General features: G+C 38.4%; 1 protein-coding gene across 1 annotated transcript in view; it reads left to right on the top strand.

The window, feature by feature from the left end:
• Window positions 1–19187, top strand: part of LOC135215287 (glycosyltransferase-like domain-containing protein 1) — a 296564-nt gene that overhangs the window by 34148 nt on the left and 243229 nt on the right. Inside the window, exon 4 of the mRNA XM_064249831.1 lies at window positions 15547–15813. Within this exon, the coding sequence (XP_064105901.1) occupies window positions 15547–15813 (267 nt within the window). The remainder of the gene's footprint in view (window positions 1–15546; window positions 15814–19187) is intronic.

Here is a 19187-nt window from a genome sequence, read left to right as displayed (position 1 = left end):
GGTCTTAGCCTCGGATTGAGGGAATAGTTAAGCAAACATAAATAAAATATTGTCTGCCTTTTGCTAAGAAGCTTTCAATAAGAAAGATAAGGATGCATTCCATACCTAACTTCAGTGTGCTTTTATCACAGATAACAGGCTAGGATGATGGGCAGTCTGGAATGAAGAATTAATATTAAAGGACAGTATGTAACCACTTAGGTGTACAAAATTTATTGTACGTATGCACACATTAAAAACAACTGAGAATTCCTTACCTTCAGCAAAATGAAGACATGTAGGCTATGTAGAGGTCTGGTTTATGTAAGTCACAGGTGCATGCCAGTCTGGAATGATAATGTACATATGATTAGTATGTATGTTACATACATAACATGGTTATTACATATGTAATAATAAAACATTAATAAAAAAAAAATGTCCTTACCAAATTCTAGTGGTTGGCTTGCTTACTGGGATGGGCATATGGTAGATGAGTGGGTGGCCTGTATGGATTGGGATGGGCAGGTGCTTGGGAGTCTGGAATGATAAAAAATATATAAAATGATAGAGTTACTACTGTAACTACTGCACATGTTATTACTGTTTGATATATGTAGTGTGTAATACATATAAAAATGAAGAATTCTTTTACCTGAAGGAATTGGAGAGGTGATACTACTCGTATCAACTGATTTGGGCTCTGATGAGGGAACATTTAGATCTGGAAAGAATGATGGGTACATAAATACTCTAAGGTGGATGTAACTGTAGCATATGTACACTTTTAATAAAATTTCTATTAGCAATTTATAAAACATTTTATACAAATTTGTTAAGGAATCCTTACCTGATGAATAGGGCAAGCCATCAAAACCATGGAAAGGCTCAGGGTCATCTGGGTCGCTGTCACTATCAAAGGTGTCTGAAATGAAAAAAAAAAAATAATAAGGTTATGCAACATCAAACACATTGTACCACTATGTAAGTAGTGTACGTATGTATGCCATAATGTACTAGTAGGGTGTAAACAATTTCCAACATGAAAATGAGAAAAATGAAATTGCTTACCTGATTGTAGTAGTACAGGTGGACGGGCTGCTACAGAGGGTCCAGGTACAGGGGGATCTGGAACTGTCACAGGTAGTACAGGGAGATCCTGGAACTGTCACAGGTAGTACAGGGGGATCATGGAACTGTCACCACTTCTGCAGTAAAATTGCAAATGATGAAAATTAATGAAGTTACAATTTACTCTAACATTTAGTTGTTACATTAAAAAATTAACACATTTTATATGTACACTATGTAAACACATAAATTAGTAAAACAGTTCAGAATTCCTTACCAGGACTAGGAGTGGGAGGTGGTGGCACTGGAGACTTGTGAAAGAAAGTGTCAAGCCTGGACTGCACACTTCTCTTTGTCTGCTTCTCCTTCAGGGTCTCCTTGTAGAAAATTACTAAGTCCAACATTCCAACGTTTTATTTTGTCAAACCTGGCAACGTTAGGGTCTTCTGCCTCAAAAGAAGCCAAGGCTCTCTCCAGATGAGTAAAACCCTCTGACAAGCCTTTCACAGTTAATGACCTGGCTTTTGGCTCTGGTGCTGCCGCCTCCTCCTCCTCAATCATTTGTTGTTCAAGTTCAAACAGGTCCTCTGCTGACAATTCCTCTCCATGGGATGCCAGCAGCTCTGTTACATCATCAGGTTCAAGATCTAGTTTCAGCCTCTTGCTTAGCCCTACGATCTTCCTCGTCACAGTCTCGACGTCTTCTGCCTGGTCAAAGCCTTCAAAACTGTGCACAAACTGTGGACACAGTTTCTTCCAGGCCCCATTTAAAGTGGTCGTCTTCACCTCGTCCCAAGCACTTGCAATGTTCTTCACTGCATCTGCAATGTTGTAGCCCTTCCAGAATTGCTTCAGTGTCAACTCCTTGTTAGCTTCTATGGCCCTCAAAGCAAAACGTGTGGTCCTTCTAAGGTAGTAAGCCTTGAAATTAGCTATTACTCCCTGGTCCATTGCCTGTATCAGCGATGTGGTATTGGGTGGGAGGTACACCACCTTCACATTAGGGTGCATGTCACTCAAATTTGAAGGGTGACCAGGGGCATTGTCCAGGACTAAGAGGGCTTTAAAAGGCAGATCCTTCGAAGTCAAATACCGTTCCACTGCTGGCACGAAATGGTCATTGAACCAATCTTCGAAGACCATCAAGGTAACCCAAGCCTTCTTATTTGATTTCCAAATCACAGGGAGTTGACTCTTGAAAATGCCCTTGAAAGCCCTGGGATTCTCGGCCAAATACACCAGCAAGGGCTTAAGTTTCAAATCGCCACTTGCATTGGCCCCAAACAGCAAAGTCAGTCGCTCCTTTCCAGCTTTATGGCCAGGTGCTGACTTCTCCTTGGAAAGGTACGTTCGATTTGGCATTCTTTTCCAAAATAAACGAGTCTCCTCCACATTAAAGACTTAGTGAGCTGTGTAACTACCATCCTTAATTATCTCGGCCAAACCACCTGGAAAACTACCTACTGCTTTGCTATCAGCACTAGCAGCTTCACCTTGCAGCTTCACATTATGCAAATTTGCACGAGCCTTAAAACGGTTAAACCAACCTCTACTCGCGGAAAATTCTCCACCAGCACTGCCTTTTCCAAACTTTTTCACTACTGCCTCATGCAGCGCTCTAGCCTTCTCCTGGATCACACTTAAGCTCACCGGAACACGTCGCTGGTTCTGGTCCTCCAGCCAGATCATCAGGAGCTTCTCCATTTCAACAATGCTCTGGCTACGTTGCTTCTCGTTTATCACCGTTGACTTCATCGGTGCAGCATCCTTAACGTGCTTCAGAATACGTTCCATGTCTTTCACAACGGTTACCACCGTCGTCCTGCTCAAGCCTAAAGCACGACCTATTTCGGTGTTAGTTTCTCCCTTCTCCGAACGCTTCACCACGTCATATTTTACCTCCATCGTGATGACCTTCCTCTTCTTGGATGAACTATCATTGGAGGAAGTACTTTGGCGTTTAGGAGCCATTGTAAATTCGCGAAAAAGGCAAGGAAAATCAGTAACGTCTTAGCACACAACCGAGTGAAATTCAGGCAGGCACGCGATTGAAGTGGCGTCCTTTGGTATTGTTACGCTTAGCGTCCTCGACCAATCGAGGTCGTTGTTCGGTCAATTTACCATACAGTTTAGTAGCGTAAATTAATTTATGCGCCTCCGCTCAGAAACTAGTTCTGCGTATGAGGTATCGTTAAAAAGCATAACAAAACATCATAACCTTGGAATTTGCGTTGTAATCTAACCAGAAACTTAGTTTTTTAATTATGTACTGGAAACAAGCAATGATTTTTTCATTATTTGCGATTTTGGACTGTTTTAAACTGCGCATCCCAAGCTAGTGTATTCATTCGCTCGGAAACTAGTTCCACATATACGGCGTCACTAAAAAAATTTAAAAAATACGACAAAAAAAGTGTCAAAAATCATTATAACCTCAAAATTTTTGTTGTAATGTATCCAAAAACATATTTTTATTATATACTGTGCTAAACTATAAAGGATTTTTATCATAGCATGCGTTTTTTAAAAGCGTCGTTAACTCGGAGCATCGGAAGCGTCAGCGTCGTAACCTCGGAACAAGCATCGTAACCCAGGACGGATTTTTCCATTGGATATTTAAGAAAAAGCGTCGTAACCTCGGAACGTCGTAAACCGGAACCGTCGTAACCCGGGGACCGCCTGTATACTCTTTCTATCATTCTATTAACGAAAAGAACGAAGATGGGAAAAATTTTTCCTTTCTCTATCTGCCTCGGCAGGGAAAGAAGGTAGTAGAGTATCTGCTGTATGAGAATACGATACGGTCAAATCATAAGCACATACCGTAGTTACTTCTTTGCTGAGCAACTCAATTACCAGTATCCTTCCAGGAATTTCCTAGGAAGGACTACGCTTAAAGGGATTGTTAAGACAACACCTACTTAGCTTCTAGATTTATCGAAATCTTGTTTCGCTTAAATATGGATTAATAAGAACTTCCTGAAGTTCGATAATAATTTTATAAGATTCCTTTATTGAATGGAGTAGCTGGCAACTCTGGAAGAGTAAGGCCAGATGGCTAATGGAGACTGCTATCGCTTAGACCAACGCAGTACCATCTAGTTCTCGCTCATGAGCGGTCGGTTACATCTATCTCTCCTGCGGGATGGAGTAACTAACCGTATATCTCCCCTACAATCGCGGTCTTAGCCTCGGATTGAGGGAATAGTTAAGCAAACATAAATAAAATATTGTCTGCCTTTTGCTAAGAAGCTTTCAATAAGAAAGATATTACAACCTTTCAATGCTGTTTACCGTAGGTAACATTATTAAAGGATTCTAACGCAGCGGAACACTATATTATATAATGCTCTCATGCTTACAAAAGCATGGCTTATTAGAATACATGCTTAGTGAGAAGATGAATGTAGTAGAGAATTCACTTTAAGACTACGGTATGGTCAAGTCTTATGCACATACCGAGGTTAACTACAGAATTCCTAGTATCCTTACAAAGGTTTCCTAGATTAATGCTGTTTACCACAATGTGACAGTATTATAAAGGATTCTAATACGGCAGAGCACGATATAATATAATTCTCTCATCCTTTCGAGAAATGCACACAACCTTTTTAGAATCGGATATTACTCAAGAAAAGATGGATGAGTCGGATGGGAAACATTCTCTTAGTGGCAGAAGTTGTTTCCCTGAATGGACTACACTATGTATATAAAAGTTTTTTCCTACTAAGAACGGAATTAACATGTGAAAGGATGTCGGGTACCATAAGGGCACACAGGTTCTGGCACATAACCTAAAAAGAATTAGAAGGAAGCGCCAGCCTGGCGCAAAGCGTCAGAAGCGCCAACCTGAGAAGCGCCACCCTGGCGCAATGCGCCAGAAGCACCATCCAAGATATTTTCTCGTTTTAGCAAGTTATTAACCTAAGAGTCCAGTAGCCTCTCGGACAGCAGGCTCGGTAACGGCAAGATTCGTTCCTGATTTCGTTACCCATTTAATCGCAAAGGGGTCGCTTACAAGGAACAATGAAATTATTTATTTTAATCACTTAGGCCAATTCCACGACTCTCTCATATCGCAAAGAGCATAGAGAATCTTTTTTTCGCCCCTGTTCGTGTTAACAAAAGAGAACCCATTTGGAAAACAGACACGGAACGTAACGATCCTTAAGAGGTTCGATGCAAGATTTTGCATGTCCATGAGAACCTTCTCGATCGAAGATAATAAATGTTAACGTATGTCTAACATTTATTGGAAAGAGTTGTGAGAACCTGAGGAAAATCTTCTTCATAGATCTCTTCGCAAGGTAGAAGACGAACAGGCTTCCTATAGACTGCTTCCTTTTCCTCGAACCAAGAGAGGTAGCAATATACGCCATCTTTAATTTAAAGAAGGGGAATAAACTTTAGTCTTTTTTCCCCTAGTTATAAATTCTTAACAGATATTGAGATAAATGGGCATCAAAGGAAGAGAGGATGAATGCCTCATTTTGGCCTTAGAGAGGTTGAATTCACAGAAGTCACGTTCTTCTCACACCATGTTTCGTAAGGCTTTTCCAAGAGTATCTGGATATTCTATCAGAATCTATTATAAATAGACCTGAAAAACCTCTCCACTCTGAGTCGGTCTGCGTGCAGACTGACCAGAAGTAGACATGAATGAGAGGAGTTTTTCAAGGTAAAAGACAAGAGTACATGGTAAAGACATAGAATTGCTGCAGATTGTGCTAGATGGAATGGGGAAACTGTCCTCTTCCGATACCTCTGTGAACCACATGGGGGTTTTTTCTTCCCTTTCAGAGGGAAGAATCACCTTTGTATATATCTGCTATCAATAACGCAGTAAAAGGCTATACTCTGTCTCTACAAGGAGAATTAGAGATAGCAGAGAATTAAGATCTTTGGGATCTTATACGATACCCCAATACGACATGAGTAGGATATCAAGTGGATGAACACGGACAAGGCTCTAACCAGGCGCCAACCAGGCGCCAAGCTCCAGGATCTCCAGCTTCTTCGTGTTTGGAGATGGAATTCATCAAGAGTCTCCTCTTTGAGATTTGTCACAAGATCAGTTGTTTCCTGACAGGGACACAAGTTGTCGCACAGGCGGCCGTTGCCAGTGTCAGGATGGACTGAGATTGTGGGAAGTTTCTAGCAAGAACAAACTTCTCATGACAGGGACTCTAGTGGTCGCATAAGCGTCTTCATCTCTGTCAGGATGGTTTGATTTGGAGAGACGTTTTTTGCAGGATCAACCTTCACCTGCCAGGTGCTCAAGATGTCGCACATGTGAACGTAACCTTGTCAGGATGGGGCTGTTACTGCTTAAAGCCCTTCACCTTGTGAAGAGAGGCGCTCTCCTCAGGTGATTCATTCTTCTCCCAACATTATGGGACAAAGATGTATCAGACTAGGAAGTCAATGAGGGTGCAGGTCTTTCAGATTACAAGACCTTAGCACCCTTTTATTGCATGAATTCGGAGTCTCTTGAGTCCTGCACACCCCTCCTTCTAGTTCATTTCTATTAAGGGGATTATAAATCATCCTCTTTTGGACCTCAGATTCTCTGTTCGGACAAGATGGAACTGCTCCTCGTTAAACTTCTTTGGGGGATTTTATGAGGTAATTCTTTGTTTCTCTTGGTCCTAAACGACCAAGAAGACAAGTGAATTTTTTGTGCATTGGAGTCTCGCATCAGACTCTATGGATACTCGGCTAGGGGTTCTTGCCAGCATAGTATGGCTGGTAAAAGAACTAAAACCCTCTATTCCTGACTCAACGCTTTCAGATAGAGGTTCCGTCGTCTAGGCAGGGTACTTACGTTTTCATCTACAGATAATGGTTTAAACGTTAGCCTACAGAGTCTTTGGGATGTGATTAGGGCTCGAAATGCTTCCCAGAAGGTATTCAGAGGGATACAATAAAGAGCTAGAAATCAGGAGTCCTCCCAATTTCAGCTCGGAGTCTCCTTCGACTTCCAAGCTCCTTCCCTTCCTTCGGACAAGGATAGGGAAGATTCCGCAACGAGGAACCTCATCAACATGTAAAAAGAGATCTCGTTAGCAACGGAAGTACTCAGGAAGGATCCTTCTCGAAGGAAGACTCTTATCTCTCGTACTGTTAGATATCCTATTGTCTAATGGATGTAGCTGACTACAATCACCTCCCCTTGCCGGAGAGGCCAAAAGCTCAAAGTGGAAGAATTTCTTCCTCCCCTTCTCCAGTCTCCTGATAAACTATTGTGGATGTTCAGGACTTTCGGACAATGTAGCGCCAAATGCCAAAACAGGCGTAAAAAACGCCAGAGGCAGACAGTTCCAAGGAACACTGTCATTGTTTGATGAGAAGAAAGAGCGGGTCTCCAACCTAGCGCAGGTGCGCTAGAGGCGAACAAATCGGACAGATAAGAGCGTCCGATGTGGACATCACCAGACATCCTCGAGACTCTACCAAGCTCGAAGCTCAAGCAAGTGGGGAGGAGCCAGCCAGGCTCCAGGCGCCAAAAAGAGCCAGTCTGGAGCCAGGCGCAAAGCTACTTCCAGGCGCGAGGCGCCAGCCATGAGTCAGGCGAAAAGCGCCTTACAGGCGCTAGGTGCCAACCAGGCGTCAAGCGCCAGGCAGGCGCGAGGCGCCAGCTAGGCGCAAGGGACAGGCAGGCGCGAGGCGCCAGCCAGGCTCTATCCAGAACAGATCCATTTAAAAGAAAGCCCTTGTCTTCTTTGAAACAAGTGTGATCACTAAAGCACTTCGTAAGTAATTTGATGATTCCTTCACACAGCTGAGAATTAAAAGCGCATGAAGTGCGAGCTTTTATGAATTCTTGTTCTTTCCTAACAATATGTCATGAGGACATATTAGCTGTCACTTACGGGAGATGCAACTCTGTGTTGACTTCCCATTACACGAAGGAGGTCAAGTTGACCTACGAGAGATCCTTCTCTCTTGGTTATACGTGTCTACAGATACGTTGCTGGGATAGGGAGCCGACACTGATCCTTAACTAGTGAGTTAAATTTTATTTTAACAGTGTTTTTTCTTTGGGTTGTTTGAAAGGAGTTTGGGGATAACTCTTTTCGAATTAAGCACAAACCCTCTTTTTAGGATCAGGTGATCGGGTTCGGTGTTGTGCTCCTTAATTATGCCACTAGGCATAGGTGTATTGTCATGTAAGTGGATAAGACCCCATTGACAAAAGACCATTAGATTCTGTCGAGTAAGTGGATAAGACCCCATTGACAAAAGACCATTAGATTCTGTCGAGTAAGTGGATAAGACCCCATTGACAGATCTACAAGAACTCTTAGCAATAGGCCACATCCTCGCTGAGGTAGGTCACATCCTCGCTGAGGCTCTTGAGACGAAGCAGACTTCTAGCAATAGCTAGGAAGTCAACCCTTCGTCTAAACACATAGGAACCAAGGTTTTATTTATTTATTACCTACAACGTATGTTGTTTACCGGTCTATTCAGTAATTAGCTGTCTCTTACCCTCCTCCAGTGGTGTGAATCAGCTATGTATATATCTGACAGGTAAGTTGAATGTATAAAAATGATATTGTTATGATACAATAAAGTTTTATACATACTTACCTGGCAGATATATACAATTAATCGCCCACCCAACCTCCCCTCAGGAGACAAGTGGAAGAGAAAATCTGATAGAAAACGGGAATGGTTCCTATTCCTGCCACCCAGCGGCAGGCAGGTAGATCACCTGACCTACCTGTAGCTCGTGCCGCGAAATTCGAATTTCTGTCAGGAAGACGGAGTCAATAGCTATGTATATACAGTAGAGACTCGGTTCACGACCGTATTAGTACTCGACATAATCGGATTTCGCCACTAAATTTCCAATAAACTTTGTATCTGTTTTCAACCAAAAAACCAGTTTCTGACCCCCGACCATATGATGTTTGTAAACAAAACTGTTTCCGCCAGCCGCCACTAGTTGGCGTCATCCAGTGCTACCAAATGTAGCATAATTTCATGTTTTTTAGCACAATTTGACCCAAGAATTGGAGCTTAGCATAATTTCTTTCACACTTAGGGTTCTAGTACAATTTTAGAATGTATTTTCACTAAAATTTTAAATAAAATGCAGAAAATTCCTCAATTTCATACACAGCTATAGTGAATGTATCTACAAGTGAAATTGCCTCAAAAGCAGCACTAACAAATGAGTTAATTGCTAAGTTTGAACCCAACTAAGGAATGTTAAGTTTTGTGAATATAAATAAATACCCACAGTGGCATGACAAACGATCAGTAAAGTGTTAATAATGTTTTTTCTTCATGAGTAAAGAATTACTTTTTTTCCTTTTTTAAGTTTTATTTTTTTCAGTAATCAAAATTTTAATTATGTCTGAAGTGATTTTCACACAATTTTCAAGTATTTATTCATGTATGTGATCTGTTAAAGAAAAATAGTGTTTCAGTGGCATGATAATGATCAAGTAATAAGTACGTATGTTTTTCTTCTTGAGTAGAGACTGGTTTGTTTGTTTACCTTTTTTTTTAGTTTTAATTTTTCAGTAAATATCAGTAAATAACAAAATGTTATATTTGAAGTAATTTTCACACATTTTCAAGTATTTATTAATTGTTTATGTGATCTGTTAAAGAAAAATGGTTCTGAGTGGCATGATAATGATGCAGTAATAAGTAAAATTTGTTGTTTTTCTTCACATTTGTATGTGTGATCTTCACACATTTGTCAAATAGTATAATAGTGATTGCATATCAAATAGTGTACTAGTGATTGCGTATGTGATCTATTAAAGAAAAATGGTGTTTTATTACGAGTTTCCTAACATGTAAAGATCATCAAATTATTAGTTATAATATTGTCTGTTCGTCAATTTTATCATTTCACCTAATATATAGATGTTTTAAATTTCCATTACATCGTTGTTTTAGCTCGAATGTATTAGAGAAATGAGATAATGATAGATTAATAGCATAATTCTGGCACAAAATTGCACCATATTTGGCATAAATTCTTGCTTGGACCGACTAGCATAATTTAGCAAAATGGTTGATAACACTGGTGACGCCACTCAGCATTGTTTAAAGTCCGCAACTAATGTTTACAAACATTCAAACATGTGTCGTGTCTTGTACACCTTGCGCGCATTTCGTTTGCTTTTTCGGTGGTATCAACTCTATACGCAATTACCTTTTGATTCATCATGGGTCCCAACATTACTACTGGCTATCTATTAAAACCTTTTGCTATTGTTAAATCTCTGAAATATTGGAAAAGCGTTTTCCTTCTTCAAAATGTTTCCATCATTTCCAACTCCAAAATAAACCTTAAGTTTCATCTATCCTCTCCTCTGCATGAAAGTGATGAGCGAAAAAAAGATTTAATCAAGCACCCTTGCTTGATTTTTTTTCAAGCGTAGACATATTCTAAAACTATGCTCACACTTGAGGCGCGAGTTTCAGTAGCAAATGCAATATGTATTTAAGTGTTAGGTTTGGAGTGAAGGCAATGTTACGTACATAGGTTACATGTGCGGTTCGGTAGCGAATGCAATCTTTAAGCTTTGTTAAGCTTTCCGGTAAAGAAGAAGTTAGTCATAGTTTATATCAGAGAAGCCACTATGCCATATTAAGTGCGTAGTAATTAAGAAATTAAGAAGAATCTTTTATGTCGTACTGTAATACGTTAATGTTTACGTGTAAGATTTGGTAGTGAACCAGTTACATACGTAACATGTTCGGTTCGGTAGCAACGCAATCTAAGCTTTTTAAGCGTGTCGGTAAAGAAGAGGTTAGCCTTAGGTTAACTCAGAATCCGCTACGGTATACATTAATTATAGAAATTAAGTAGATTCTTTTATGTCTACTGTAAAAATACGTCATTGTTTACGTGTGAGATTTGGTAGTGAAACCACTGTCACATACATAACGTGTGCCGTTCGGTAGCGAACGCAATCTTAATCTTTGTTAAGCTTGCTGGTAAAGAGGAAGTTAGTCTTAGCTTAATCAGAGAAGCCGCTATGGTATAGAATAATTATAGAAATTAAGACGATTCTTTTATGTCTACTGTAAAAGGATGTCAATGTTTACGTATGAGGTCTGGTAGTAACACAGTTTACATATGCAACGCATGCGCGGTAACGAACGCAATCTGTATGCTTCGTTTATAAGCGTCGTCGTAAAAAAAAAAAAAAAAAAGAGGTTAGCTTGATATTAAACTCAAGAGATGCTGGTACGTAATGGTATAGTAATTAAAGACATTAAGAAGATTCTTTTACTTATGCGTACGTATATATGTAACATGCAGTACCATAATAATTGTCAAAGTCCAATAAGCTTGAAACCAGCCCAGATATTGGACAATTTGCCGTAAAAGACGCACCTTTTTTATAAGGACATTTATGAAACAAAATCATTAGTATCATAACATTACATTTACTGAAAGATAATTTTCAAGCGATTTTGTATACAGTATTGCAGTCGACTCCGTAAAAGATTTACAATAAATTAATATCGAATGTAAATGTTTTTAGGCTTATAGCGAGATATGGTTTGTTTACTACTATAGTCCCGATATAAACCACCAGGGCTGCGCTATGGTTTGTTTACATCCTTAAATGCTGACTTACTGTAGGCAAATTTTTGCAAGTTTTTGATAAATATAAATTGGGTTTAATTTTAATAGTTTATTAATTTACTGTAATAATTAGACTTGCTTTTCAATGTTTTTATTATGTTAGCAACACGTTTTATGCCTACCCACTACACTACGTTCTACTTACTATTTACCTAGGTAGCCTATGGATCTTGGTCAACAATCAGTTGGACACAGGCTAGTTTTCTTTTATACTGTATATTATACATTTAAAATTATAAATATACGTTTAACATGATATTTATTTAACTTTTAACTTATTTAGTTGTAATTTACATGTAATGTATTGTATAAAAAGGCAAGGTTAGGGTAATAACTGATGGTCAAGAACGGATTAATCCATTTTCAGTTATTTCTTATGGGAAAACTTGATTCATTTCTCGAAATAATCGAATTTCGACGCTCCTTCTGGAACGAATTATCGTCGAGAACCGAGGCTCTACTGTATCTGCCAGGTAAGTATGTATAAAACTTTATTGTATCATAACAATATCATTTTTATTTTCAATTCCTAAGGTATAGAATTTTTTTCTGTTCTCAAAAAATGAATGCTCTTTCTAGTTGCTATAGCAGCATTTACGTTTAAAAATAGGTTATTTGCTTCGTAAGTATTTTTTTTTATCTATTCATATGGTAACTATTATTACCATTGCTATTATTGTAAAGTATGTTAAAATATATATTATATTTAGAGAGAATATTGTATTTTTATTACTTACAAGTTCAATATTCTATTTTTATTATTTACAAGTTCAATAATAAAAATTACTTATCATACTTGAAGGAACAACATGAGTAAAAATGATGCAATCTCCTAGTCTTTTGCATATAATAGTTGTAAGAAATAAAATACAGTGGTACCTTGAGATACGAAAGGCTCAACTTACGAAAAAACGAAAAACTCAAGATACGAAAGCTAATACGAAAAATTTTACGGCTCTACATATGAAAATTGCTCAAGATACGAAAGGTTGTTGCTGTTAAGTCCGAGATTTGCCCGGACCACCGATAACAATTTTGAAACTCCCGCACCGCCAACTGAGTAGACTCACCACCATCCTCCTGCTCTCCCATTGGTTCCTGATGCTAGTCACTGCCATGAGATCCTTCTCTCATATTGGTCAGCATCCCTCCCATCATGCGTCTACTACGTAGCTGCGTGCTTTTTCGGCCACTGCACGGCATCATCTGTATCGTACGCACGCGGTATTTGTTCGTTCTAATGATTTCATTTATTAACGTAAATTCGTTAGTGATTTCGTTGTAGTATACTTTATCGTGTTGTGTGAGAACTTTACTCCATACTTATACGTACTACATAACATAATTACGTACAGTATATACGTAGTCATGGGTCCCAAGAAACTTGAAATTCACGGAAAGAAGAGGATGCTCTCTTTGGAAACGAAGATGGAGATTATCAAGAAGTATGAAGCTGGTATGTGATTGAGTGTGATCGCCAAGGAATACGGCCAAAATCCGTCAACAGTGGCACCATCCTTAAGCTGAAGGATGCCATCAAAGCAGCTACGCCTTCCAAGGGCGTCACTATTTTGTCCAGCAAGAGGACCCACGTGCATGACGAGATGGAAAGGCTTCTTCTTGTCTGGATAAAAGACAAAGAAATTGCTGGCGATACGATAACGGAGATGGCAATCTCCCACAAGGTGATTTGATTGCCCAGGCCGAAGACGACAGAGGAGAAGGAACATCATCGCCAACCCCAGACTTCAAGGCTTCGCATGGGTGGTTCGAGAAATTCCGTAAATGGACTAGCATCCATTCGGTGGTGCGGCATGGGGAGGCTGCCAGCTCGGACATGAAAGCAGCCAGAGCCTTTAAAAAGACGTTCGACGAGATGATGACCAAGGAAGGCTACAGTTCTCAGCAAGTCTTCAACTGTGATGAGACTGGCCTTTTTTGGAAAAAATTCCTCGTCGGACGTACATCACACAGGAAGAGAAGAAGCTACCCGGGCATAAGCCTATGAAAGACAGGCTTATGCTCGCACTTTGTTCGAATGCCAGTGGGGATTGCAAGGTGAAGCCCCTACTGGTCTATCATTAGGAGACTCCTTGAGCCTTCAAGGCCCACAAAGTGCTTAAGGAGAAGCTTCCAGTGATGTGGAGGGCTAATGCGAAAGCCTGGGTAACGAGGCTTTTGTTCACAGAGTGGGTAAATCTGTGTTTCGGCCCGAGAGTGAAGAAATTCTTGGAAGAGAAGCGCCTCCCTCTGAAATCCCTACTGGTGTTGGACAATGCCCCTGCTCACCCTCCTGGCCTCGAGGAAGATATCCTAGCGGAGTATTCCTTCATTAAGGTTCTTTATCTTCTGCTAACACCAACCTTCTCCTCCAGCCCATGGACCAGCAAGTGATATCGAACTTTAAGAAGCTGTATACAAAACATCCTTTCAAGAGATGTTTTGACATCACCGATACCACAAACCTCACCATTAAGCAGGTTTTTAGTGCTGTTATCGCCGATTTTTGGTTAGCAGCATTAGCTGTGAACTACCTGTATTTGGTAAGTATATATAAAACCTTATTTTATTATAAAAAATATTTTTGTGAACTTCATCAAAACCATGGAAGAAATCTCTAGTTTTTAACTGAATACTCATAACTTGGTAAACAACTTTTAAAAAGCAGAGTTTCACTTCTTACTATTTACAGCTTAAAAGACACATTTACGAACTGCCTAGAAAATAAGAAAATTTTTAAGAAATTTATGCATAGTAAAATATATGAAATTTGGTAGAAATTCTTAGTGCTCCTTTCAGTTATATATATCTGTATCCTTAATGGAGTTAAAAAATGGATTCCTAAAAGAACTTAAACCCTTACATTGGAGGCTGTCAAAGAACTTTTTTCACAGATGTGTGCTGACATGTCGAAACAAGTATGATGATGAGGATGTTGGAGAAGATATATATAAATAAAATTAGGTATTTGTTTATAAAATAAAGGCTGAACGATAAATGGAATAACACCTTCAATTTTTGTAGTTTTTAAAATGAATGGAATCATAGGCACATGTACTACAGCGAACTACAATATTCGTGGATTTCTCTGGAACATACCTCCATTATTCATAGAAAATAAGCCTATTCACAGTAGTTTTCTTTGAGCGATGTCCACAGATTCCTGTTTTTTTTTTTATCAATTTTATCATAAAATGCACTCTTTGTGAAACATAAAAAAACAGGTATAAAAAATTTTATTGTTTTTTTTTAAATTTTAACTAACAAAATAGGCGGTTTCAAGCATTTTTGTAGGAGTTTCAACTATTTGCGGTTTCTAGCTATTTGTGGTAGGGTCTGGTACCCATCTCCCACAAATACAAGGGGAACACTGTATATTGAAATCATGTACTGTTTAGTCTTCACTATTTCCTGCATAAATGATATGGACTTTGAAAAATTCTGTGTATGTAGGGGATAAAGTGGCATTTTTTAAATCTATAGATTAACAAGAACATACTATTTTCATAAAATGCATAATACAGGTTTGTGTCTTTAGATTCAGCTGCTGAAATTGTTCATTTTTCTGGTGATTTATATATTGTCAATAATTCTTTTTCATTTTAGATATATGTATAGGGATATGGAAATGAAAAATTACTGGAAGGAAGGCATGTGTATGTGTGTGTGTGAATGATTACGCAGATAAATGTAAGCTCTTTGGACCAGTCCCATGGATATTAAGATTTGTTTTATCTTAGGCTTAGGTAAAATCTTCAATGATGTGAAAATCATAAAATGTGAATTAATTCTAAAGTTACTATGAAGGTGGATTTGATATTTGTTTTTAATGATTTCAGTCTTACATTCATTTATGAAGCAATCCTTTGTAGGGGCAGCTAGTAATCGACCTTCTGGAGCACCAGCTATAGTGCCTGCAGCTCCATTACCAGCCCCTGCTGCAACAGTTCTACCTGCTGCTGACAGTGATGCAGAAACAGAAGGATCCATAGAAGATCAGGTGATGGATACTGAGGATGGAAGTGAGTCTTGGGGTGGAGCTGGTGTAGAGGACACTTTTCCCCCTGGTGCTAAGCTACTTATTATTGAACCATTTTATGGGGGCTCTCACAAACAGCTCATTACTTGTCTCAGGAATGGTAAGTACATGTATTTTACTTGTGAATAAAATGAGAGGCTTTGGAGAAATAGGTAAAAATGTGCCTTTATTTATATAAAGAGCTAGCTTTATAAAAGTTAAGTATTTTATCTCGGTTTTCGTTCATAATCTGTTCTCGAACCTCCCACAAAGTCCAAAACGTACGAAAACTGAAACAGTAATTCCCATAAGGAATAGTGTAAATAATATTAATGTGTTCCAGACTCCCAAAATATAAAACAAAATATATTTTATAGGGAATAAACACAGTTTTATATAAAGAAAACTGTGAGAAATAAACATAAGTGAATAATGAAACTGATGATAAACATTTAACATCACTCAGTTTTATGGAAAACTTGTTAATGTATGGAAGATGGGAAGAAGGAGGAGTGTTTGTTGTTTGGAAGGGAATCCTCCTCCAGAAGGATTTCAGGTATCAAGGACCTATTTGGGGTTACCTCTCATCATTTTTTATTGGCACCGAGTTACGTCCCTGGCTCTAGGACCAGCTGGAGAGTCACTGGACCCCTGTCTCACAACAAGTGTCCAGAGACATTTGTTTTTGGCATCTTAAAAATTTGCCGAAAGTGGAACATGACATTATCATTAAAGACATTGATGATAATTGTCCACTAAATATTTTATATCACTCCACTTTGTAAACATGTCTTTAATCACTGAAGTAGGCACATTATGAATGCACGTTTGCTTTCTGAATTTTTCAAACCATCTTCTTCTACTGGCCTTAAATTCACTAACAGCAGCACTTGTAGGCACTTTCTTACTCAGATTGGCATGCAACACTCTCCAACACTTTGCTATGAGTTCTTTCTTAAATTCTATAGTGTTTCTCACCATTTTTACTGGCACTAGGAACTTTCTTTGGCCCCATGATGGCTTATTTAGCAGTTGCTCTTGAAATAAAAAGCACAAAAAACAATGAACACAAAAGCAGAATGGGTCACGATAGAACTTGGGATGCTTGATTTGGGTGCTTGGTACGGGGCCTAGTCGCATGGTGGGCTCCGGAAGGAACATTTCCAAGTGAACAAAATCCGAGGAAACATACGAAACCCGAGACAAAATTTTGTTGGAAAAAGTCTATGAACACTGAATTGCACAACTGAATCATACAAAAACCAGGGTGTACGAAACTGAGGTTCCCACTGTATTGAACTACATAGTGATGATATAATTATATTAATGATGAATATAACATTTTTTGCAGTCAGTCACTTGAATAATTCACGCTTCCCTATTGTATCAATCACTTTGCTGTCATTATGAATGTATTGTTTTAGAACTGATGTTATATTGCCTGCAAGCAAAGTTTTGAATCAAAGCAACAGACCCTGTTGCATCCTATAGTTAGTTTTGAATTAAGATGAATAGTGATATGATTCCTTCTAGGGTGTGCACAAATGATTCTAGAAAATCTTGCAACTCTGACTATTGCCTTGGATTTAGTAACAATCATATGAAGGCTGAGGGCCTTCTTCAAAGTGGGTAATAGTTAGGTAAACACTAAGATTTAACTTGAATAACTATATTTGCACACTGACATATCAGAAATATAAGTATTACTCATTGGAGTTTAAGGAATGAAATAGGTTCCGTAAGTTTACTTAAATTATGGGATCTTGAGGTAGACATAAAGGGCACGGGGTGCGATGAAGTACAGTAGAAGGGATCCATCTGTAGTCTGGGAGCATTAGTGAAAAATGGAAACAAATTTTATAAAACTGATTTTCTCAGAATAGTTAAGTCTTATCATATATCATCATCATATCAAAAGCCCAAGTAAGTCCTCCCAGAGCTTTAGTCAGAAATCCTGTGACAAATTGTGAAATTAGGTTGCGCAGTGTTTCCAGGAGAACATGCCTAATAATATGGTATTAAAAACTAGGCTGCAATGAAATAAAGAGATTGGATAAAAAATACAGTTTTATTTTAATGTAGGTTAATGTGAATTTTGTTATACAAATCTCACCGATTCTCTGTTTACAGGCGGCCCGCGGTTAACGGTGCAATCACTCAACGGCGAATCGGTTTTACAGTGGTCGTCAAAAATATTCATTAAAAAAATAAGGCATTTTAAAGGTATCTTTACGGCACAAATTTCAGTTAACAGCGCCGCTAGCGCCGTTGTCTAACGAGTTCATACATATGTAGAAATACCGTTCAGACCATAAAGGTTATGCAAATTATATTAACAAATTTTATGGAGAGTTATTACGTAGGTATTAGGGTAAAATATATGCCTCTGACGCTGTTCTATGACGAAAATATAGAGTTACATAAGTGCAAATTTAGCTATGGATGTGTCGATTCATAAATGTTCATGCTTTTGTTTAAAATGTGTATGAAAATGTATTACGTGAAAGGCATTTTTATTTCTGTACAGAAATATGATACAAAGGCTGCTTTTGAAACTGCCCTTCACGTTATCAAATACGATGTTTTTTCATGTTCTTTCTTGTAAGCCGCCGCCTGCCGCTCTTCCGAAAATATCGATTTAAAAAAGTGCAAATTAGCGATCGATGTGTCGATTTTATAAATGTTTATGCTTTTTATGTTTAAAATGTGTATGAAAATGTATTACGAATAGGGTATTTTTATTTCTGTGCAGAAATATGATAAAAAGGCAGCTTTTGAAACTCCCCTTCAAGTTATCGACTACGATGTTTTTTTCAAGTTCATTCTTGTATGCCGCCGTCTGCCGCTCTTCCGAAAATATCGAGTTAAAAAAAGTGTGCAAATTTAGCAATCGATGTGTCGATTTTTCAAATGTTTATGCTTTTATGTTTAAAATGTGTATGAAAATATATTACGTAAAGGTATTTTCATTTTTGTACAGAAATAAAATACAAATTAAGGCAGCCTTTGTATCTACGCTCCACGTTGTCAGGGGATGGTTTTTCATGTTCATTCTTGTCCGCCAGTTCCGAAAAATGCATTGTGTTATTTTATTAATTATGCATCTTTTCCATAAAACCTTTAAAAAGTTATACATTATTTCACTGTATCCAAGAATATTGTATGTATTGTCATATTATTGTATTTTAAAATACTACGGCAAACTTAAGCCCGTATTCCGCGGAGCGGCCAATGTTGTGGTTTGAAATCTGCTGATGAATACGAGTCTGTTTCACCATAACGCAATTCTGAGCGAATGCTCTTGCTTCTAGTTAGCATAAACGAATATCTATATACTTGACTTATATGAGACAAAGTTATTTTTCCTTATACAGCGTGTTTTTAGGTGGAAATATTTATTGAATATGTCTCGTTGTGAATGTGAACTACTATTTTTTTCGTTAACAGATTACGTTGGCGGCATGTTTATTGCGTAAAAAATTACGTGATTCCGTT

The sequence above is a fragment of the Macrobrachium nipponense genome, chromosome 5, assembly GCF_015104395.2.
Source record: "Macrobrachium nipponense isolate FS-2020 chromosome 5, ASM1510439v2, whole genome shotgun sequence".
Taxonomy (NCBI): domain Eukaryota; kingdom Metazoa; phylum Arthropoda; class Malacostraca; order Decapoda; family Palaemonidae; genus Macrobrachium; species Macrobrachium nipponense.
The sequence above is the reverse complement of the archived record's forward strand: the minus strand, read 5'-3'. Positions and strand labels throughout refer to the sequence as shown.